At 38.5% G+C, this 23,793-nt stretch overlaps 1 protein-coding gene across 13 annotated transcripts in view; it reads right to left on the reverse strand.

The window, feature by feature from the left end:
- The window catches only part of MYBPC1 (myosin binding protein C1), a 120,457-nt gene that overhangs the window by 31,311 nt on the left and 65,353 nt on the right, over positions 1-23,793 (reverse strand). For all 13 annotated transcript variants that reach the window (XM_058189586.1, XM_058189583.1, XM_058189579.1 and 10 more), the window contains 8 exons: positions 22,162-22,328; positions 21,128-21,260; positions 17,641-17,765; positions 13,108-13,213; positions 10,228-10,394; positions 8,103-8,265; positions 5,012-5,118; positions 2,703-2,836 (listed from right to left, as the gene is read on the reverse strand). In XM_058189586.1, coding sequence (XP_058045569.1) covers positions 2,703-2,836; positions 5,012-5,118; positions 8,103-8,265; positions 10,228-10,394; positions 13,108-13,213; positions 17,641-17,765; positions 21,128-21,260; positions 22,162-22,328 — 1,102 coding nt within the window. The remainder of the gene's footprint in view (positions 1-2,702; positions 2,837-5,011; positions 5,119-8,102; positions 8,266-10,227; positions 10,395-13,107; positions 13,214-17,640; positions 17,766-21,127; positions 21,261-22,161; positions 22,329-23,793) is intronic.

Here is a 23,793-nt window from a genome sequence, read left to right on the forward strand (position 1 = left end):
AACCTTCACAGGTCTATAAAGCCAAGTAATGCTGAAGCCGGATCATAAGCACAGTTGCAATTTCACTTAGTGACTGGATTGCCAGTTCATGACCTGTGAAGGTTATAAATGCCCCGATTGGTTACAAAACTACTTTTGCAGTTATAACTGTGAAGATTTGCTAAATGAGGCAGTTCCTACTTGAGGACTATCTGCAATTTCTCATGAGTGTTTTCAAAACATTTAGGAAACAATTGTCTAGCTCAGGGGTCCCCACCCTTGCCAACTTTACGACTTGTAGACTTCAACTCCCAGAATTCCTCAGCCAGCTTTAATTCTGGGAGTTGAAGTCCACAAGTCGAAAAGTTGCCAAGGTTGGAGACCCCTGGTCTAGCAACTAAGAGGGATAGTACACAGTCTTATTTGCTGGGTATGGTTAAAAAAAATAACAACCAGCATGCCAGAAAGAATGATGTGGTTGAAGCTCTGCCTATTTTTTATGCATCAGATGCAAAGCCTGGATTTTTGATCACACCATTGCAGCAGCCATCTTGGCTTCTTTGACTATTGCCTGTGGGCATCCTTCGTAGTTGACTGAAATTCACAGAAAGAATTTAAAGAACATTGATTTATTTTTAACATTTTCCTAATTTTACTGGTTGTCCTTGACTTAATGATCCTAATGGAGATGCCCTTCATGGTTGTAAGATGGTTCACTGTAGGACTGATCTGATTTTATGATCTTTTTGCAGTGATCCTTAAGTGAATCAATTGTTTGCTATGGGCCAGTTTTGCTGAAGCAAAAATGTAAAATGTGATCATGTGACCATGGGCACTGGAAATGGCTGTAAATGCAGGCCACCTGACAAGTACCCATCATGATTATGGAGATGTGTGTGGCCATTGGAAGTTCAGAAAAAGATCACTTGAGCTAATAAAAAAAAACTGGAGGGAACAGCAATCTTACCAGTTTATCTTTTAATAAATGGTTATTTTGCAAGAGATATTCCACTGTGCTCAAGACCCAGATATTATTGAATTCCCCCTGGAAAAATACTTGCATCCTTAAAATTTATCTCCGTACTCTTGCGTTAAGGAAGCTCTGATACTGCATGCTAATGTCTAGCAATATTTCTCACTTGTATAGGTAGTCCTTAATCAATGACCACAATTGAGCTGGCAATTCAGTCATTAATTATAACTGTGATGCAAAAGTAATCTTGCAACCAATCCGGGCATTTATAACCTTCACAGGTCTATAAAGCCAAGTAATGCTGAAGCCGGATCATAAGCACAGTTGCAATTTCACTTAGTGACTGGATTGCCAGTTCATGACCTGTGAAGGTTATAAATGCCCCGATTGGTTACAAAACTACTTTTGCAGTTATAACTGTGAAGATTTGCTAAATGAGGCAGTTCCTACTTGAGGACTATCTGCAATTTCTCATGAGTGTTTTCAAAACATTTAGGAAACAATTGTCTAGCTCAGGGGTCTCCAACCTTGGCAACTTTACGACTTGTAGACTTCAACTCCCAGAATTCCTCAGCCAGCTTTAATTCTGGGAGTTGAAGTCCTAAAATCAGTTAGAAGACAATCTAACAACTAAGAGGGATAGTACACAGTCTTATTTGCTGGGTATGGTTAAAAAAAATAACAACCAGCATGCCAGAAAGAATGATGTGGTTGAAGCTCTGCCTATTTTTTATGCATCAGATGCAAAGCCTGGATTTTTGATCACACCATTGCAGCAGCCATCTTGGCTTCTTTGACTATTGCCTGTGGGCATCCTTCGTAGTTGACTGAAATTCACAGAAAGAATTTAAAGAACATTGATTTATTTTTAACATTTTCCTAATTTTACTGGTTGTCCTTGACTTAATGATCCTAATGGAGATGCCCTTCATGGTTGTAAGATGGTTCACTGTAGGACTGATCTGATTTTATGATCTTTTTGCAGTGATCCTTAAGTGAATCAATTGTTTGCTATGGGCCAGTTTTGCTGAAGCAAAAATGTAAAATGTGATCATGTGACCATGGGCACTGGAAATGGCTGTAAATGCAGGCCACCTGACAAGTACCCATCATGATTATGGAGATGTGTGTGGCCATTGGAAGTTCAGAACCAGATCATAAGTACCCATTAGGAGGTCCATCGTAACTTCAAGTAACTAACCAATTGGTTGTAAGTTGAGGACTACCTGTTTGTCATCTCCCAAAGATACCAATTATCCCTTCTATCCTATATCTTTTCTGGATACCTGTGATATTTTATGAATGGTTCCTAATATTCCTAATTATCTGATAGTAGATCGTTAGATGTGATTGCAACTCCAGCAGCTTACAACCCCTCCTGAGTTTAGTTCAGATGCATGGTACTTATTGGTAAAAGAGATTCGGAGGACTTTAGCAATTAGCAGTAGCACTTAGATGTATATACAACTTCACAGTGCTTTAAAGCTCTCTCTAAGCAGTTTACAAGGTCAGCATATTGCTCTCAACAATCTGGGTCCTCATTTCACAGACCTCGAAAGGATAAAAGGCTGAGTCAAACTTGAACCAGTGAGAATCAATCTACCAAACTCTGGCAGTCAGCAGTCAGCAGAATTAGCCTGCAGTACTGGATTCTAACCACCATGCCACCCCTTTCATGCCATTGCATATTTTATTACAACTTGTTCAAAAGATTGGACTTAAGATGTATTTGTTTAAATTACAATTTTACCTTATCTCCCCTGCTCCACATAACCTTTGGTGGAGGCTCCCCAGAAACAGGGATTTCAAGACGTAATTTCGTTCCTGCGACAACTGTTACCGTGTTATCATCACCAAGGCCATCAAGGTGAAGCTTAGGAGGATCTGCAAAACCAAGGTACTTAGGAAAACATCTCAAAATTTGAATGTGTGATGAGATATTTCCATCTCAGAATGGAGAAACATCTTCATACATACAAAAGTCAGAGTTAATGTAATATGCTGAAGAAGAATTTTGGGAGTCAAGCTAAATGCCCCTAACCTTTCTAGAGCTAGCAACACTAGCTCAGTCATATAGTATCAAATTTAGCAGTCACCCTCTGCCCAAAAGCATTTTCCCAGGGAAACTGAATTGTCAACTCAGCCAAAAAACATTTAGAAGGCAAGCAATGATGACAGTCTCTGGGAAATGTTACCAGAAAGCATACGTGGACTCTGAGAAGTAGGAACAGTTTGATTAACCCTGTAACATTAACTCCTCAAAAAAGAAACTATGTACATGAATTAGGGCTATTTTTGGTCTTTCAACCCCCATTGTCTTTTACAGTTCTGCTCTCTTATCTCATAGTTACATTAGATAGTTACATCCTTAACCCTAGCATTGACTTCATTAGATATATGATATGCTACAGCCACATCATGCTGCTATTTCTAACACCCTGATTTGCATATAATCCGACACCTTTTTGTATTTATCTCCAGCACTGCCAATAAACTAATTTATGCTTCAACATACAATAATTGTTTCCTAGTCTCTGGTTCAAACCTCTGGAAAAATCCTCATATAATATAGAGGATAGCAGAGAAGCAATTTCTACATGTACATTTTAAAACATTTAATATATTCCTTATTATTTTTAAACAAGTTCTTCCTATGTATTGTCCCAAATACTTATTAGCAAACTGATTTGTTCAGACGCAATAATAAAAAAGTCTTAATATTTTTAGTTCTTTTAGTGTGCTATAATCAGGACTCCCATTCTATTCTATTCTATTCTATTCTATTCTATTCTATTCTATTCTATTCTATTCTATTCTATTCCATTCCATTCCATTCCATTCCATTCCATTCCATTCATTTTCTACTCCACTCCTCTCCACTCCACTCCACTCTCATCTCCATTCTCCATTCTTCAGTCACTCCACTCCACTCCACTCCACTCCGTTCCATTCTATTCTTCCTGTTGCAGTTTTATTGGGACTTCTCATTAGTATTTTCTGTCCAGAATGTCTTACCTAAGTCCCTGGCATCTCTAAGTAGAAATAAATGAGTCAGTAAAATATGATGTGATCTAGTCAGCACTAAATGGACAGTGTGTCCTGTGCTGGAGTTGAAAGGAAGTTAAGAGAAGTAACCAGGTGTATTTTCCTAAGGTGTGAACCTGGAAAATTACAGTTACTGCATATGTCCAACTTTTTTCCCCTTCCAAAACTGCCATAAATGAAAAGAAAAAAGAAAAGCATTTTATCAGGAGAATTGTGTTGCTGTGTCACTCTGCAAAGATAATTGCATTGCCTCCATGATGTGATGCACTTTGGGAGTCAAGTATAGCTGAGAGTGATGTGAAATGAAGCAGTGTAACATTTTCACTTTTTTCCCTTTAGAACAGGGTGCCAAACTTGTGGTCAGCAGGCTGGATGCGTCATGTGCTTGCCACGCCCACCCCCAGTTTAGTGAAGTGGGAAAAAAATTCACAATACATCATGTGACAACAACTTGACGCTGTGAGTTTGACACTCCTACTTTAGAAGGAACAGAGTATTGAATCATACTGTTTTTAAGAAGTCCTTTGCATAAACCATCAAGATGAAATCTCCTCTTAATAGATACACTATATTATCTATATGGGGCATGACATCATTAATGTTGTGACTTGTGATTATTACTAATCACATAAATATTTACTTTATTCGATGCTGTGGAAGCCTACATTCCTTTAATGCTTTCCTCCTGATTCATTGCAGTCCAGATCAACACCTATTAGGCCATTTCCTACAATATTTACAACACTATTTTACTGTGGAAGTGGCCAACACAATCACTGCAAATTATGTAGAATTCTAAAATTTCATAAGGCTGAAATGCAGGAAACAGACTAGAAACTCTGGCTATTGCCTGGGAATTTTGAAGCTGCAGTCCTAATACGGCAAGATTGTTCCACGCCCAGTTGACTTTAAGAACATTCAATGATCAGTTTGTTTTAGGAACATCACATCACTTCTGCGCACTTGTCTTATTATACATGATAGAACCAAAAAAGAGAGAAACATAGGAGTTACCTATAATATGAACTTTACAAGGGATGTTGACATTGTAGGCATCTGGAACAAACATGTATTCACCATCATCCTCCACAAGTGAGCTATCAATAATTAACCGATGGATTCTATAAAAAAAGTCAAGATAGGAAACCAAAATAAATATTCTTATTCCTGCATAGCCAGATAACTACATGGAGCAGAGGGCCCCACCCTGGAGAAACTGGGTGAGGGTACATGCAAAAGGACAGCTTAACTGGAAAGATCCTCTGAGCTTGGTTGCCAATCTAGAAAAAAATAATGGAAGAGACTGTGTTGCACTAACATTTATGCAATTGTCTTTCTTCTATTACACCTTCACAGAGGCCTGTTATTAGTTTCTGGAGAACTTGCAATAGGTTTTATTGTTGTGAAAAGGTAAGGCAACTGAAAAGCTCAGCTTTTCAAAAGCTTTTTGAACTTTGGTAAATTCAGCATATCAGGCATTTCTTTTGGGTGCACATTGCAATATTAGGTAAGCCCCAAATGAAAAAAAAAGAGCTTGAAATGTATACAGGTAGTTCTCGACTTACAACAATTCATTTAGTGATTGTTCAAAGTTACGACAGCACTGAAAAATGTGACTTATGTACCAAAGGTGCTTTTTCAATAGGCAGCTAGACTTTCTGTTTTTTCTTTGAAGACTTCTTGGATGAGAAGAGAAATTTTCAAATGTTGCCTCTTGAAAAAGCACCTTTGTAACAACCATGACCTGGATGACTGAGAACCTCCATAGACATTTAGCTGTGACTTATGAATGTTTTTCACAGTTATGATCTTTGCAGCATTCCCATGGTCATGTGATCAAAATTAAGACACTTGGCAACTGTGATCACCTTTTGCGACCTTCTCACAAGCAAAGTCAATGGGAAAGTCAGGTTCATCTAACAACTCGGTTACTAACTTATCAACTGCAGTGATTCATTTAACAATTGTTGCAAGAAAAGTCGTAAAATGGAACGAAACCCACTTAACAAATGTCTCACTTAACAACAAAAATTTTGGGCTCTATTGTGACTGTAAGTTGAGGACTACCAGTATACATTTTTTAAAAAAAATAAGGAAGTATTGCAAAAATCTGCATGGAAACTTTATTTCAAAATTTAATCTTGAGTTCAAGAAGGAGCTAGATAACATTTTTCAGAAAAAGGATGGTGGCAAAGAGTTTAATAACATAGTCCTAGGTAAGTTTAATTAGAAATAAAGCTCAGTGAATTTAATAGTATAAATTCTCATGTAAATTGATCCTTGTATCTATTTATCATCATTATCACAGCTTTCATAAAATAAATGTGCTGGAGCTAAAGATGGGGGAAGAATTTAATTTAGTTCATATTTTAATTGAGTGTTGGACCAATACATGAATTAACTTTCTTACAGTTGTACAGATTTTGAAATAAGCTCAACCATAATTTAAAATTATTTTAATCACCACTTCTTCATTAAAAACAATCCCAAGGTAAGAAAATACTGTTCAAAAGTACATATATTCATAAAACAACATACAAAAGTGCTAATATTGCCAATTATTTGCAAAACATGGCTGCAGTAAGCAAAATTGCAAAGAAAATTGCACATATACAAAAATATATTTTGCAGCCACGGCTGACTGTTGGGGGCGAATCATTGGCCCCAGTGGAAAGGGTGCGCAACTTGGGTGTCCTCCTGGATGGACGGTTGTCTTTTGAAGATCATTTGACGACCGTTGCCAGGAGGGCTTTTTACCAGGTTCGCCTGGTTCGCCAGTTGCGCCCCTTCCTCGACCGGGATGCCTTATGCACGGTCACTCATGCTCTGGTTACCTCTCGCTTGGACTACTGTAATGCTCTCTACATGGGGCTCCCCTTGAAGAGTACCTGGAGGCTCCAGTTGGTTCAGAATGCAGCTGCGCGGGTGATAGTGGGGGCCACACGTTGCTCCCATGTAACACCTCTCCTGCGCAGACTGCACTGGCTACCTGTGGTCTTTCGGGTGCACTTCAAGGTGTTGGTGACTACCTTTAAAGCGCTCCATGGCTTAGGGCCAGGGTACTTACGGGACTGCCTGCTGTTACCGAATGCCTCCCACCGACCTGTACGCTCGCACAGAGAGGGACTCCTTAGGGTGCCGTCCGCCAAACAATGTCGGTTGGCGGCCCCCAGAGGAAGGGCCTTCTCTGTGGGGGCTCCCACCCTCTGGAATGAACTTCCCCCAGGACTTCGGCAACTGCCGGACCTTCGGACTTTCCGCCGAGAGCTGAAGACCTATTTGTTTGTTCGCGCAGGACTGGCATAGGATTTTAATAGGATTTTAATTAGTTTTAATTTTTTAACATTTTAAAATTTGGGGTTTTATTCTAAATTTTTTAATTTTGACCATTTGTATAATAAGTTTTTTAAATTATGGTTTTATGTGTATATTGTTGTTGTTTCTTATTATGGCTGTAAACAGCCCTGAGTCCTTCGGGAGAAGGGCGGTATAAAAATGTAATAAATAATAAAATAATAATAATAATAATAATAATATACAAAAATACAATTTTTAGGATTAATTTTTTAAAAAACAGAGTTCTCAAGCATAATGAATTAAACTTGAGATATTTACAAGAATGACTATCCAAACTTCACATATTTATTTATGGAGCTGCAAAATTCTCTCTTATGGCAACAGAGTTTTCTAATCCTCCCTGGGATCTTCTGATTTTTTCCCAGCTGTTTGGAAGTTGTTCAACCTGTTCTGGTACTGATTATTCTGAAATGGTTTCAGGCATATGTCACTCAACACAGTTGCCCAGATCTGGGGAACAGCCAGCCAGAAAACAAGGGACTCTTTCAAGAATGACCAGGTTGGGACATACCAGGTGAAAGCCAGAATATCATGGTCATTCAAGAACATTTTGTTACTGCAACACAGACTTGCACACAACTAGATTATTTGCAACTTTATCTGAAGCATAAATGGAATGATTTGGAAGAATAATCCTCAGACCAAAATGATTTTTTTAGTGAAATCCTGGTACAACTTCACAAATATCTTTGAGAAAATCCATTGCTTTTCCTATCATTATTTCTCCTGGTCTAAGTTACAAGCTTACCTTCCTTTGTGATATATTTTGATGCGATCACTGGGCTGGAGCAACTGGCCATTTTTGTACCACTTTCCTTCTACATACTCAGAAATCTCACACTTCAAAGAGATCTCTTTGCCGAGCCTGACGGTCTGATCTTCCAGTGGATGCAATATCTTCAGTGGCCTCACTTAAGAAATGAAGAATGAAAGACTGCTAGTTTTGTTTTATTACGGGATATTTATTCAGTGACACCAGACTAGATCACATACTTACATGCCTAGACTATGGCCCTGGTGTCAGGCCTGGAAGCCATCTTTTTCATTGGATCTTCAGGCCTGCCACATTTATTACTGTGGGAAACTGGGAGGGGGGATTGTATGGAGCCAGGGTGATATATAGTCATAATAATATTCCTTTCTCAGAAAGTCAAGGGCATCTTGCCCTGCACCAGGATAGCCGGAACTGGAAGACAGCTCCATTTTGGACAGTGCCTTGATTGGACCATGTGATGGACATGTGGGGTGTTGGGCAGGGACTTGAACTTTCCTTTGGGTGGGAAAAACCTGGAAGCTTTCAGATTCAGGTTTTCCCAGATGTGCCAATATGACATCTCTAATAAAATGGAACTTTGAGGAAATTCAAGCCTCGGAGTTTTCTTTCGTTGGGGCTGCTACTTGGAACCCTGACATTAACCTGAATCTGGGGTGTGTGTGTGGTGCCCTGCTGGCCACCTTATTTTGAACCTGGTAAATGTGCACAAAAACGAGTGCATGTGCCATGGACTCTTGCATAGATTTGGAAATTCTAATATTTATATATCAAATTTTGAAATAATTCATCTTTCTCACAGAGGGGCAGTGTACAAATAAATCTTAGAACCTAAAAATGGTATATAAACTTTAAAAACAGGCAAGCGTGATTAAAAGTTAATTAAAAGGCAATGGGAGGACTTTCAGGGTGCTAACTTGCTTCATTTCTATGTTTCCCAGGCAAGGCTGCAACGTCATGTTTTTCCACCTTTCCAAAAGGCCAGGAGGTTTGGGCCCATCTCACCTAGGGAGGGAGAATGAGGACAAGAGCAATGGCAGAGAAAGCTCTCTTCCTGGACTTTGCCAACATTTTTTAAGGCTGATATGAATCGAGGAGACATTATTCTTTAAATATAAAAAATCATTTTTATGTAAACATGACTAACGATATACTATTTATTTGATGCAATAGATTATCTGCTTTATCAGCTTACACGTGTAGGTGGAGCTGTTATTTTAAGCAATTCTAAGTGTTATTTGAATCATTCTTAGCTGTCTTGAATGGCTAACCCAATTTATGTATTCAAACATCTATAGACTCAAGGTGGTTTATAACCAAACAAAATTATTAACAATTTAGTGTGTAATTATAATTATTAACAATTTTGTTTGTTTGGTCTAATGGTTAAGATATTAGGCTAGAAAGTGGGAGACCGTAAGTTCAAGTCCCACTTTAGCTATGAAAACCAATTGTGTGATCTTATGCCATCATTCTCTCTCAGCTCAACCCACCTCACAGAGTTGTTCTTGTGGGTAAAATAAGACAAGGAAAGTGTGTTGGATATGGTCACTGCTTTGAGTTATTTGTAAAAATAATAAAAGTTTGATACAATAAATAAAATGAAAATAAACATAAGACAGTCTACTAGATAGCACCTTATTATTAAGCTTTCTTAAGGCCAACAGATTGGAGCTATTCCTTATCTCAGGAGGCATGGGATTCCAAATTTGAGGGATGGGGAGCATTTGAGAAGATAAAAGATTAGGTCCTCAACTCCCTTCATGTATCCCCCCTCAGAATCATAGGAGAGGCCACACCTGGACAGGAAAGATTCTCCTTAGGTATCTAGGCACCAAACATAGAGGAATTTTAAAAGTGATAATCAGTATGTTGAATTGGACTCAGAATCAATCTTATAGTACAAATGTTAGATTACTTAATCTGCTATTGATATGTCAACAGACAGGCCATCGCATTTTGGATCAACTAAAGGTACCAACTTACTGTATCTTCAAAACAGTCAAAGCCTATCCATGAGGTGACAAGGATATGCTAATAGTAATTTTTTTTTTAAAAAAAGGATTCCTGTTAATAAATTAGAAATACAATCTTCACTCACAACCAACGCTCAGCTTGCCAGCTGATTGTCCTCCAGTTGTCATGACTGAGTAGGTTGCATTGTCCGCTTTCGTTGCTTCTTCAATAATCAAAGTGTGTTTTTTACCCTCGATTTTAACTTTATATCTTGATTTACTATCAAGGGGCAACTCCACACCATTCTTAAACCTGATGAACAATAATAACAACCCAAAATGATATAATTAACTTGAAAGTACTTTTACTTAAAAAAGGCATCAAAATCTTTATTCGATTGAAAAAAAGCCATCTTTTAAATGAAACAAAGGAAAGGAAAGGAAAGCATGCTAACAGTAACAGAGTTGGAAGGGACCTTGGAGGTCATCTAGTCCAACTCCCTGCTTACGCAGGAGACCTGTACTAGGAATTCGAACCACCGAACTGCCGACCTTTCTGATTGACAAGCTCAGTGTCTTAGCCACTGAGCCACCTAGTCAGATATATGAAACAAATAAAGGAAGTATATGGGGAAATCTTGACCAGGTAGGATCAGGTATAAAGTTGCAGAGATTAGCTTAGTTTTATTTTTTAACAAGCACACCAGCATCTGTGACTTGATCAAAGAAAGGCAAGCTTGTAGCTGCATACATATACAAAGGTGCATGGTTTTGACCTATGTTCACCATCTTGCTTTTTTTTAATTAGAAGCCAAAGAATAAGCGTGAAATTTATTTTCGGTTTTTATTTTCAGAAAAATCATAGTTCTATATAGATGGATGGGTTATTCTCGTCATAAAATCTAATCTCCTATCTAGTGCAAGAGTTTTACCATCATTTCCACACTGTTATTAAATTTCACCATAACCATAACCAAGTTTTATTCAGTAGCTGAATAAAACAAATTGGCAACCAGAGGGGATCTCATATATCATAACATAACATAACATAACATCAGAGTTGGAAGGGACCTTGGAGGCCTTCTAGTCCAACCCCCTGCCCAGGCAGGAAACCCTACACCATCTCAGTCAGATGGTTATCCAACATTTTCTTAAAAATTTCCAGTGTTGGAGCATTCACAACTTCTGAAGGCAAGTCGTTCCACTTATTAATTGTTCTAACTGTCAGGAAATTTCTCCTTAGTTCTAAGTTGCTTCTTTCCTTGATCAGTTTCCACCCATTGCTTCTTGTTCTACCCTCAGGTGCTCTGGAGAACAGCCCAACTCCCACTTCTCTGTGGCAGCCCCTGAGATATTGGAACACTGCTATCATGTCTCCCTAGTCCTTCTTTTGTTAAACTAGACATACCCAGTTCCTGCAACCGTTCTTCATATGTTTTATCCTCCAGTCCCTAATCATCTTTGTTGCTCTTCTCTGCACTCTTTCTAGAGTCTCAACATCTTTTTACATCGTGGCGACCAAAACTGGATGCAATATTCCAAGTGTGGCCTTACCAAGGCATTATAAAGTGGTACTAACACTTCACGTGATCTTGATTCTATCCTCTGTTTATGCAGCCCAGAACTGTGTTGGCTTTTTAACAGCTGCTGCACACTGCTGGCTCATATCTAAATGGTTATCCACTAGGACTCCAAGATCCCTCTCACAGGTACTACTATTGAGCAAGGTACCACATATACGGTACTGGTGCATTTTGTTTTTGGCCTAAATGTAGAACCTTACTTTTTCACTGTTGAATTTCATTTTGTTAGATAGCGCCCAATGTTCAAGTCTGTCAAGATCTTTCTGTAACTTGAGCCTATCTTCTGGAGTGTTGGCTATTCCTGCCAGCTTGGTGTCATCTGCAAATTTGATGAGTTCCCCATCTATCCCTCGTCCAAGTCATTGATGAAGATGTTGAAGAGTACTGGGCCTAAAACAGAGCCTTGGGGTACTCCACTGCATACTTCCCTCCATGTGGATGTAGTTCCGTTGAGGACTACACGTTGAGTGCGGTTGGTCAGCCAATTACGAATCCATCTGGTGGTGGTGCTGTCTAACCCACATTTTTCTACTTTATCTAGTAGTAGGTTATGGTCTACTTTATCAAATGCTTTACTGAAGTCCAAGTAAATTATATCAACAGCATTCCTCTGGTCTACTAATTTTGTCATTTTGTCAAAGAATGCGATAAGATTAGTCTGGCATGATCTGTTTTTGACAAACCCATGTTGGCTTTATCCAGAATATCCAGAAGAGCCCTGGTGGTTCAGTGATTAGAATGTAGTATTTAGAAAAACTCTGCCCACAGCTTGGAGTTTGATCCTGACAGAGTTTAAGATTGACTCATCCGTCCATCCTTCTGAGGTTGGCAACATGAAGACCTTATGACGGCAATATGCAAATAATGCTTAAATTGTAAACCAATTAGAGCAGGGGTATCAAACTGGTGGCCTGCAGGCTGGATGAGTCACATGCAGGCCACACCCACACAAGCTCCATGAAAAGGAAAAATGTCACGATAATCATGTGATATCAACATGATGTGGTGATTTTAACACCCATGACTTAGAGTGTGCAAAAAAAGTGCTACAGGATAGTATGTAAGCCTAAATGCTATTGTTATTACTATCCATGTATTTATAATCCAGCTGCCTAGATTACTAACAATATATGTGTAAATTGAAGCCTTCATTTGGTATGAACCATAAAAGCTTCGTCTTCTTCATTCCTGGGAAATACTCTACATAGAGACATGCAAATTCCTTATTGATGCATAATTCCATGTGCATTTTGGCTCTTTTGTTCTAGTTTAGAAAATCTAAATGTGTTTGGTTCATAAGGATCCAATTCAGCTAAAGAGTCATAATCAAATTCAGGTAAACGAAATGGGAGTGAAATTAGGTGTGACTGTCTGGATTAGTTACTACTGGTATTACTGAATTCAGGTTTAAAATGTTTATGAAAGAAAGACGTAGTGGCCTACCATTTCACGTTTGCATCATCTTCAGACACTTCAACTGATAATTCTATTTTGTCACCAATATAACCATTGGTATCTTCCAGGCCTTTTGTCACTATTACTGGAGGCTCTGAAGGAAGAAAAATAAATCATATCGTGAACAAATGACCACAAAGACTCATATATTAAAAAAAAAACAAGCCACTTACAATAGACACTATAAATACCACACACAGAACAGCACACACTCTGCTAGAGAGAAGTTCCCTGAAGAGGTGGTCCAGCATGAGTCCGAAAGCTCAGAACACAAAATCTCTGGTCCAAGTAATCAACCCAGATTGGATCCTATCCTAGAACCCATATATTCGCCTTCATTCGTAAAAGCATGCAGCCAAGATGGTGCCGCTGACAGCAGCCTTGATGAAATGCTCTCTGATAGTTTTGCTGTTTTTTAATCATTCTCTATGGTTCGCTACAGATTTCATACTCAAGAGACCAACTACTAAGCATAAAACAATGTTTCCTTCATGGGCAGCTTTCTGTGACTTCAATCCCCAGCTATCTTTACAAATGCAGAAGATATTCTAACACAGGAAGAAGCAACTTCCTCTGAACAATAGATAAACAAAAACCAATGGAAAAGACAGTGGAGGGGGAAAAGGGGTAAGTGAGCAGGAATTTTGAATAGACTAAGGAAAAGTGGGATAAAAACCCCTCTCCCTTCACTCTTTCTGACTAATTTATGCTTACTTGCTAATAAGATGGATGAAATATTTCTTTTAAATAGATGCAATTCTGATTTTTACAACTCAGCAGCTCTCTGCTTCACTGAAATCTGGCTAAACAAGTCAATTGATGAGAGTTGCCTGCATATGCCTGGCATAATGGTTTTTTAACATTTTAATTGGGTTTTATTGTTGTGGGGTTTTAAATTTTTAAAATTTAAAATTTAAATTTTTAAACATTGGCCTTTTTGTAATATGTTTTATTTTAAATTTTGATTTTAATTGTATATATATATTGTGTTTTATTTAGGCTGTACACCACCCTGAGTCCTTCGGGAGAAGGGCGGTATAAAAATTTGATAAATAAATAAATAAATAAAATATGCCAGGGTTTCAGATATAAAGATCAGCCAGAATTGCAGAAACACCTAATAAAAAGAAGGGAGGGAGGCCTATCTTGATATATTAACAGTGGCTGGTCCAGAGATATAACTATACTAAACAAATTCTGTGATGTGGACTTAGAGACATTAATTATCAACTGCAAACCATTTTATTCTCCATGAGAGTTTTCCTCATTTCTCCTAATTGCTGTTTATGTTTCCCCACAAGCTTGTGTAAACAATGCATTATGAACTCTAGCTGACCAGATTATATGGGCTGAAGTTAAATACCCAGATTCACTTCCGATTATTTTAGGAGATTTCAACAAATGTAACTTAAGGAAAGAGCTATCAAAATATTTTCAGAATGTCAATTGTCTCACTAGCGGCAAGAATACTCTAAAGCAGCGGTCTGCAAACTTGGTTCTTTTAAGACTTGTGGACTTCCCCAGAGTTCCTCAGCCAGCTGAGGAACTCTGGGAGTTGAAATCCACAAGTCTTAAAAGAGCTAAGTTTGCAGACCCCTGCTCTAGACCATTGCTACACAACATTAAAAGATGCTTATCGGTCTTTACCATGAGCAGCTGTGGGACACTGATCATTGCATGATTCACATTGTACCTGCTTATTGACAAAAACTTAAAACCATGAAACCAACAATTAAATCAGTGAGGACTTGGAATGAGGAGGCAAAAGCTAAAGCTACAGGCTTGACTGCTTTGATTGGAATGTTTTTGAAGATATCCCTGCAGACTTGGATGAACTCACAGATACTGTAACATCATATGTCAGTTTTTGTGAAGACCTATGTGTGCCGACCAGAAACCTGTGAATATACAGTAACAATAAACCTTGGTTCACAATTAAATTTAAGCAACTACATTGTACCAAAGATGAAGCCTACAGAAAAGGTGATAGAATGCTGTACAATCAGGCCAGAAATGTATTGACAAGGGAGATCAGAGCAGCAAAAAAGAAGTTACTCTGAAAAGCTGAGGAATCAGTTTTCAACAAATGAACCAACAAATTTGTGGAAAACTCTTAAACATATCACTGGTTACAGTAAACCTCCTTCCCATGCTGAAGGAAATCAACAACTGGCAAATGACCTGAATGTGTTTTGCTGTAGGTTTGAGAGAAAACTACTGTCACCTATCTCCACAATTTCTATATCAGACACACCAACAAGAGCCAAGTCTCCTACAACTGACCCCATCCCATTGGGCCCACCATCTCTGGTGATTACAGATAACACTTTCTTGCTTAAAAGCATTTGCTGACCAACTGGCCCCCATCTTCACCCGCATCTTTAATAAATCACTAGAAATGTGCTATGTTTCTTCTTGCTTCAAACGCTCTACTATCATCCCAGTGCCGAAGAAACCTTCCATTAAGGAACTGAATGACTACAGACCAGTTGCTCTAACATATGTAGTTATGAAAAACTTTGAAAGGCTAGTGCTGGCCCACCTGAAAACCATCCCAGATCTGCTGTTAGACTCCTTGCAATTTGCCTACCAAGCAAATAGATTGACAGATGCTGCTGTCATTATGACTCTACACTACATCCTACAACATCTTGAATCTTCAAAGATCTATGCAAGGGTCCTCTTTGTAGACTTCAGCTCAGCATTCAATACCATCATTCCAGGTATTCTTCTAACTAAACTAAATCAGCTAGCTATACCTGATCACACTTGTAAATTGATCATAAGCTTCCTAACAGACAGGAAGCAACAAATGAAGCTAGGCAAAAATCACATCAGATACCTGTACAATTAGCACAGGAGCACCCCACGGCTGTGTGCTCTCTCCACTTTTCTTCTCTCTATACACCAATGACTGCATCTCAAAAGATCCCTCTGTTAAAGTATTGAAGTTTGCAGATGATACAACAGTGATTGGTTTCATTTGAGACAATGATGAATCTGCATACAGATGGGAGGTTGAACAACTAGCCTTATGGTGCAACCAGAACAATCTTGAACTAAATACACTCAAAACGGTAGAAATGGTGGTAGGTTTTAGGAGAAACTCGCCTATACTACCATTTCTTACAATACTAGACAACACAGTATCAACAGTAGAGACCTTCAAGTTTCTAGGTTCTATCATATCTGAAGACATACAATGGAAACCTAACATCAAAAACCTCATCAAAAAACACAACAAAGAATGTTCTTTCTGTGCCAACTCAGAAAGCTCAAAATGCCCAAAGAGCTGCTGATTCAGTTCTACAGAGGAATTATTGAGTCCATCATCTGCACCTGTATCTGGTTTGGCTCTGCAACCAAACAAGACAGACACAGACTTAATTAGAACTGCAGAAAAAAACAACTGCTACCAACCTGCCTTCCCTTGAGGATCTGTATACTACACGAATCAAAAAGAGGGCTGTGAAAATATCTACAGACCGTTCACATCCTGGACATAAATTATTTCAACTTCTACCCTCAAAATGACGCTATAGGGCACTGCACATCAGAACAACTAGACACATGGACAGTTTTTCCAAGAATGCCATCACTCTGCTAAACAACTAATTCCCACAACACTGTCAAACTATTTTCTAAGACTGTATTGCTATTATTCTTCTCATCCTTCCTATTACCTATCTCCTCCCACTTATGACTGTAACCATGTTGCTTGTATTTTTATGAGTTATACTGTTCTGTTTGTTTCCTAGTATGATTTGATTGCTTATTAGTAACCTATGACTATTACCAGGTGTTGTATCTTATGATTCTTCATGAATGTATTTTTTCTCCCCCACCCCTTTTTTCCCCCTTTTATGTACACTGAGAGCATATGCACCAAAGACAAATTCCTTATGTGTCCAATCACACTTGGCCCATAAAGAATTCTATTCTATTCTATTCTATTCTATTCTATTCTGTTCTGTTCTGTTCTGTTCTGTTCTGTTCTGTTCTGTTCTGTTCTGTTCTATTCTTCTCTTCTCTTCTCTTCTCTTCTCTTCTCTTCTCTTCTCTTCTCTTCTCTTCTCTTCTCTTCTCTTCTCTTTTAAAACAAGCCATCTCTGATATTAGGTAATTTCTCATGCTGTAGCTTTCTTTGAATCAGAGAGACCAAGTTCCTACATACCAACTAAAAAAATAAAGTTCTCAGGTATTTCAGAGGCTAGTCAGGCATTAAAATTTAGGGTTATACAATTGGATCCATTTTGCATTGGATTCCAAGATCCCCACCCACCCATTCAACTAGAAATAATGGCAGAAATATATTGGATCCTCAATTTGTAGATCTTATTGAAATTTTCCTATTTGTCTGCAAAATGAGGATGATTGTCTGTTAAATGGGGATAAACATGAGTTTAAATTATCTGTGTTTAATCTGAAATCTAATGTACTGGCATGTATTGAATTGAGGTTTGACTCTATTAAAGAAATGGACCGAAGCTTTAAAATAACAATAATGATTCATTACTGTACCTCTAACAAACAATTCAGTAGAGCATTTCTCATCTCCAGCTGTGACATGATAGCGGGCATCATCTGTCAGCGTGCAGTTGTTGATAAATAGGATTCGCTCATTACCTTTGTGTTCAAATATGTATCTATGGGGAAATGGCAGATTAAGAAAGTTGGGATTATTAGAAGATGTAATTATTCTTCAACCTTCAGATCCTAAGTAGGTACTTCACTGTAAACTGATTGATGCAACAGGAGGTTTTCAAATACACTTATCTAATTAGGTCACTGTGTCTGGCATTCAGGTTTCTTTTTTAAACTGTAGATAGATAGGCTATGTGCCGTTAGGGATCAGAGTAGCAATTTGGAGGTTGGTATATTTAGCCCTTTCCTTTTTGCTGTAGTCTTGACAACAATGAGAGATTTCCCCCCAAACAAAAATGATTCCCTTGTCTCTTCTCCAGCGGATATTTTTTGTACCAAATTCTTCCACTTCCACATGTCCAGTGCCTTTTTTAGCATTTGGGTCCAAGACTGATGCAAAGACAGATTTAAGAATTGGCCCTAAAACTTTCATGGGGAAACATGCAGTGCAAACTTCAAGGGTTCTGAACACAACAGTGGTTGAAACCCTAGCTCGGGAAAGATGGAAATAACCGTAACAGGAGCCTAGTTCCATTCCTGCACTCTTGACATATTTTCAAAAGTACAATAATAGCTGGGGCAAAGCAGCCAACATTTCTGGTAGGCCATATGGCTCATGGGGTAGGTAATGGGATATGGTGCCTTTCACCTTAAGGTCATTGGTTCACATTTGTTTCAGGTCAATAATGACCAAAGCTTATTGCCATCCTGCAGCTGCTCAATAGTCTGGACTTAATGTATTCAGGCCAGTTAGTTCTTAAGAGAAGTCCTGGGCTTTGGAGAAGAAAGCATTGAAAGAGATACAGACTATATTTTGGAAGTCAAAGCTCTTTCATACTTGGGTCAGAAAGTTAACTTAAAGGACCTATGGAAGACTATATTGCACCTTATGCCACCTTTAATCCAATATTAAACACTGAACTAAAGGGGTTCTCGTCACTCAAACTAATTTCTCAGAAGTCCTATTAACTAGCTCATCTTCCTTCCTTGCTTCCTTTCTTGGTTTCCTGCTAATGAACTGTGATGGAAAGAGCTTCCACAAGAACAAGGAACTACTGCAATGATCTTCACTGAATTTTTAAAGGCAGAGCTAAACAGCAGAATTCAACCTGCCTCCGTACTTATATTGAGAACAACCAACATACCACAGAATATGGTGCAAATGTTACAGTTCTCTAGAAGCATTTGTCATGCAGAGGGAATAATACAACATGTAGATTTAATCTCAAGACAGAGGCAGCCATGATTTAATAGGATATTGTCATGTTTTGTTATTAATCATTTTTCATTTCTAATGATATGATCGGAGCCATTATTTCTCCTATTGGCCACCTGTGATTGTTGCAGGCATGCCCTCTCTGTCTGGGCACCCTTGACTAGGACCATTTATCTTTTGGCAGGAGAAGATTCTGGTTCTTTCTAATCAGGTTTTCCCCTTGCAATTGATCCTCACTTCTGCCACGTCTGGCAGACTGGGCTGAAAGACCTCAGGCATTGAGGGCTGGCAAAGAAGCACTAGGAGGGAAGCAGTTTTTAGTTCTAAATTCTCATAGCTCTTAATTTCATTTTAATGAGTTCTTTGATTCAATGAAGCAATCCAAAGGACTATGGAGCTGACAGCTAAGGAATTGCTTTTCTGCATTTAAGTTCCTTCTTTTTCTTATCCCCTTTCCGACTCCTAGGAACAGAGATGGGTGGCAAGAGAAGACAGAGAAATTGAAATCTGGGGAAACTGCTCTTTAGCTGTTGGTTCTCGTATCAACTGGCAGTTAAAGAGCTGTTTCTTCCCATCTTCTCTTACCAGCCTGAGAATGGGATGACAAGAGAAAGGGGAATTTTTAACACATGCCTAATGGTCTTCTGGAAGGTCACTATGTTCAAAACAAACAGATAAACAAACAATAGCCAACTTCAAATATTGCATGTGAGAAAAAGTACTGCAGGATGAAGTTTGGAGGCTCTCTAGCGTCAACCAATGCTGCTCTACTTCACATTCAGCTATCGGATAATTAATTTAAATGTATCCAGTGAAGACCATTAGATATGTGTCAATATTCTTCAAGATGATCTCCATGATGGATGGCTTCTCCCTGGTAAAATCTAGTGGTGCCAAAGGTCACAAAGTGGCTGCAAGTGTTTACTGTATTAATTAAATTCAAATATTACTTGACTAAAAGCTGGTTTATTAAAAGGAGCGGTGGGGTGGATGTTAATGGGAGCCTCTGCTTCCCATTGTCCTTTTGAGTTATACTTTCCTGTTTTTCCTTCTTTCTCTAGCAACAAATAAAAGGTTGCCTATCATTCTCAAATTATTTATTTAGCCCCCAAAGCCCCATCCTCAGAGTTTGTTGACATTAGCTTGCAAACTGCACACTAAATGATGTAGTTTTCTATAGATTTCAAGATAAATGCTTAACACAACCATGCTCAAATAAATACCCTCCTAATCACTATCTGCCGAAACAAGCTTTAAAAAAATCCCTTACAAAAGTGTCAGTTCTACTTTGCTGCCATTGTATAGCCTCATTATTGATCATGTCACTCAGGTTGGGGTAATCTATAATGCTGAGAGAGCAAGTAGGGAGCCAGAATGGTGTAGGTGCAATGGCCCTCAACCTTTTGGTCACCAGGGACTGGTTCTGTGAAAAGAGATTTTTCCGTGGACTGGAGAGGGCATGGTTTTGTGTGCTGCCTACATCCCACAGATGAGGCTTCACTTGTTTGCATGGTCTGGTTTCAGGCATGGCATGGCGTGGACTAGTGCCAGTCCATGGGCCAGAGGTTGGGGACCCCCGGTGTAGTGGAAAAGGTGCAAACTATCAGTAAGGAGATCCAAGGTGACTAGGAGAAAGGAGACCCTTAAGAATGGAAGTCAACTGAGTGACTTTGGACCAGTCGCAGTCTCCAGTTTTTAGTCTGGAAAGTTGAGAAAACATTCCAGAAGCAGAAAATGGCAAACCACTTTCATGATATTGCCAAAAAGAAAGAAGGAAGGAAAGAAGGAAGGAAGGGAGGGAGGGAGGGAAGGAAGGAAGGAAGGAAGGAAGGAAGGAAGGAAGGAAGAAAGAAAGAAAGAAAGAAAGAAAGAAAGAAAGAAAGAAAGAAAGAAAGAAAGAAAGAAATCCTCAATGGACCTGTCCAGACAATCACCAGGAGTCAAAACTGATTCCAAACCAAACCAAACAAATAAATAAAACATAAAACTGCATAGTAAATAAATAAAACCATGGTCCTTAGCCACCAGGATGGCTTGTCCCTAGGCCCATATATTCATGAATGTCTTTTCACTAATGCCTAAGAAGCAACCACCAATAGAATAGAAATAAGAAAGATTCTTTATACTTAAGTCAATGCACATACTTACTTTCCACTTGGTCGTATTTCTTGGCCATTTTTATACCACTTCAGTTCAACTGTTGGATCAGCCAGTTCCACTGCAAACCTTACTCTACCTCCTTTGTCCACTTGATAAGCAGGATCCAGAATCTTAGAAAAGGCTGTTGGGTGAAAAAAGATGATGGCCACTGGCAGTAAAAAAGAAATCCTTTGGAAAGTAAAAGTTGATATTTAACTTCACAAAATTGGAGGCATTCTAGCTGATAAAATTATATTTTATTATAGTAGAGTTTCCAGATCTGAACTGCAAATCTCAAGGTGAATATTACATGGTAGGAAAGAGAAGCAAACAACCTCACTAGTAGCTTGTTCTCATTATATTTTTGCAGCCGGTACATGCAGCAAAAATACAGATGAGATAAAAATGAACTTTATCTATATACTACATAAATATGAACTTCCTCATGAATTAACATTTCCTCCCCAAAACTCAATTTGGACAGGGACAGGGAAGGAAGGACCCTGATTTCCCCAAGTTATTGTAATTGAGTATTTTGGAATTTCAGTGCCTCTTTCTACATAATTAGCTCCATTTCAAACATGTGGAGCTCTGGAGATCCAGTTTTAACTGTATTGTGTCTAGTATGAAATGGTTTGAAAACAAATGGAAAGACCCATAAGGCAGATTTGGGAAACATACTAAGATAATGATATAGACCTGGCCTGTACTTCCTTTTTATTCTTTCATAGTTAGAGAAATATGTGAAGGAGAAACTGTTGAGTTGTCATTGATAATGGAACTGGATACTTAAACTGATTAGGTACATCAGGGGTGTCAAACTTAATTTCATTGAGGGCTGCATCAGGGTTGGGTTTGACCTCGGGAGGGGGGCCAGGGGGGGCATGGCCAGTTCAACATCACTCGCGTCAGGTGCACCTGTGGTGGCCTGTGGTGGCCCAAGTGCTCTGCCAGCAAAAATGGAGCTTGGGAGGGTCGCTTTAAAGGAAGATTTTTTGGGGGGGTGGGAATTCCTGGGTGGAACTTTCCCAAGCAATTAATACCTGCACTCTTCTTCTCTTCCCTTCGAGTGCGCTTCAGACGTCTCAGCATACCCCTCAGGTCAGTAATTCCATACTGAAATGCAATCTTCTCATAGTCATTGGGATTTGCATTCTTCAAGAGTTCCCACACATCTACTTCTGGCTCTTCTGGTTCCTGTTTAAATTCCCTAATCAGGAACAAAGATTTAAAAGAACAAAAGAAAGAAGAAAAGGGATGTGGCCCAGATTAATGAGATCTAGTACATTATGAATGTGGCAACTGGAAATCAAATCCAAGGAAGACTAAAGACTGAAATGCTTTAGAGAAGTTTAGTTAGGCTTAGGAATGGGTTTGAGCTAAAATATTCAGTTATGTGGTTAAAGATCTTAATAGCCGAAAGAAAGAGAATAGCAGGATACACACTTACCCCATGTTTTCAGTGGGTAGTATATTACAGATCTTGAATTAGCCCTTTGAATTGAAACCTATGCATTTTCAGAAGAATGGAACTAGAAGTCTGCACTGTGCATTGTCTCAAAACAGTGAGGTGTACTAGAAATAGGAAATGTCAAAGGGTCTGATTTGAACAACAAATGGATTAGTTAGGTCAGGAATTAAGTATGGAAAACATCTATTAACATTTTAGTCTGAAACTTAATGAGATGTCATTTACTGACCTACAAAAAGGACATTAGTTAATGATGCCCTTCATTCTAAGGTGCATCACTATCATGATTAGATTGCCATCCCATGCCATATTTGCAGGGATGGACTGGTGTAATCAACATGGAAGGCAGACATGTTCAGAAGAATTCTGTCTACTAGCCATAGTTTTTGAGTATCATCACAAGTGTAATACTGAAGTTCAATGTTTCTATATTTCAAGATTACTTTTATCATGAATCTTTACTGAAATTAACCTAGGATAAATCGAAAGTGGCCAGTCAAATTTGCTTTGAAATTAGTCTTCTACAATTTAATCTCACCCCATTCCTAAGAGATCTGTAAGGGATGTGCATAAGAGCACCAGCGTGCCTACCGTTCCTGTCCTAATGTTCCCTTTGGTTGTATCCAATTCGTATGGTTATTTCATGCTTATACGTATATACAGTATATTGTTGTGTTTGACAAATAAAAAAAAACAAACTGATTTTTTCCCCAGAAGTTTTTCTAGGTGTTCCAGAATTCCCAATCATCATGGAATCAAAGTCCAACACATCTGGATAATACCAGGTTAACAAAAGATTTTACACTCTTCTTAATTTTTAGTGTGGTGTGATCCTAATATAATTGAAGAAAACTGTTTCTCAGGTTAAATACTTGCACATAGAAAAAATTAGCTTTGATAACAGGAAAACGTATTCATACATCTTATGCTGATCTTACACACTAATTAAAAGAGAACTGCAATGAATTACATTGTGTTGGAATAAACACTTCCAGAAATAAAAGTTACTAGAAAAGATTCTTTTTTTAAATTACTTCAAGAAATCATTTTGTATTTTAAAGATGGTAACAATGACTGTAGCTGGTATTATCATACCACACTGCAGAAAAATCCTTATGTTCTTTTAGTATAAGAACATAGTGAGTCAACATCTGTTGCAGTTCTACACGATCGTCTTGTTGGAAAACTGGAAGCAGCTAAGAAA

Source organism: Ahaetulla prasina, chromosome 7 (genome assembly GCF_028640845.1).
Source record: "Ahaetulla prasina isolate Xishuangbanna chromosome 7, ASM2864084v1, whole genome shotgun sequence".
Classification (NCBI taxonomy): domain Eukaryota; kingdom Metazoa; phylum Chordata; class Lepidosauria; order Squamata; family Colubridae; genus Ahaetulla; species Ahaetulla prasina.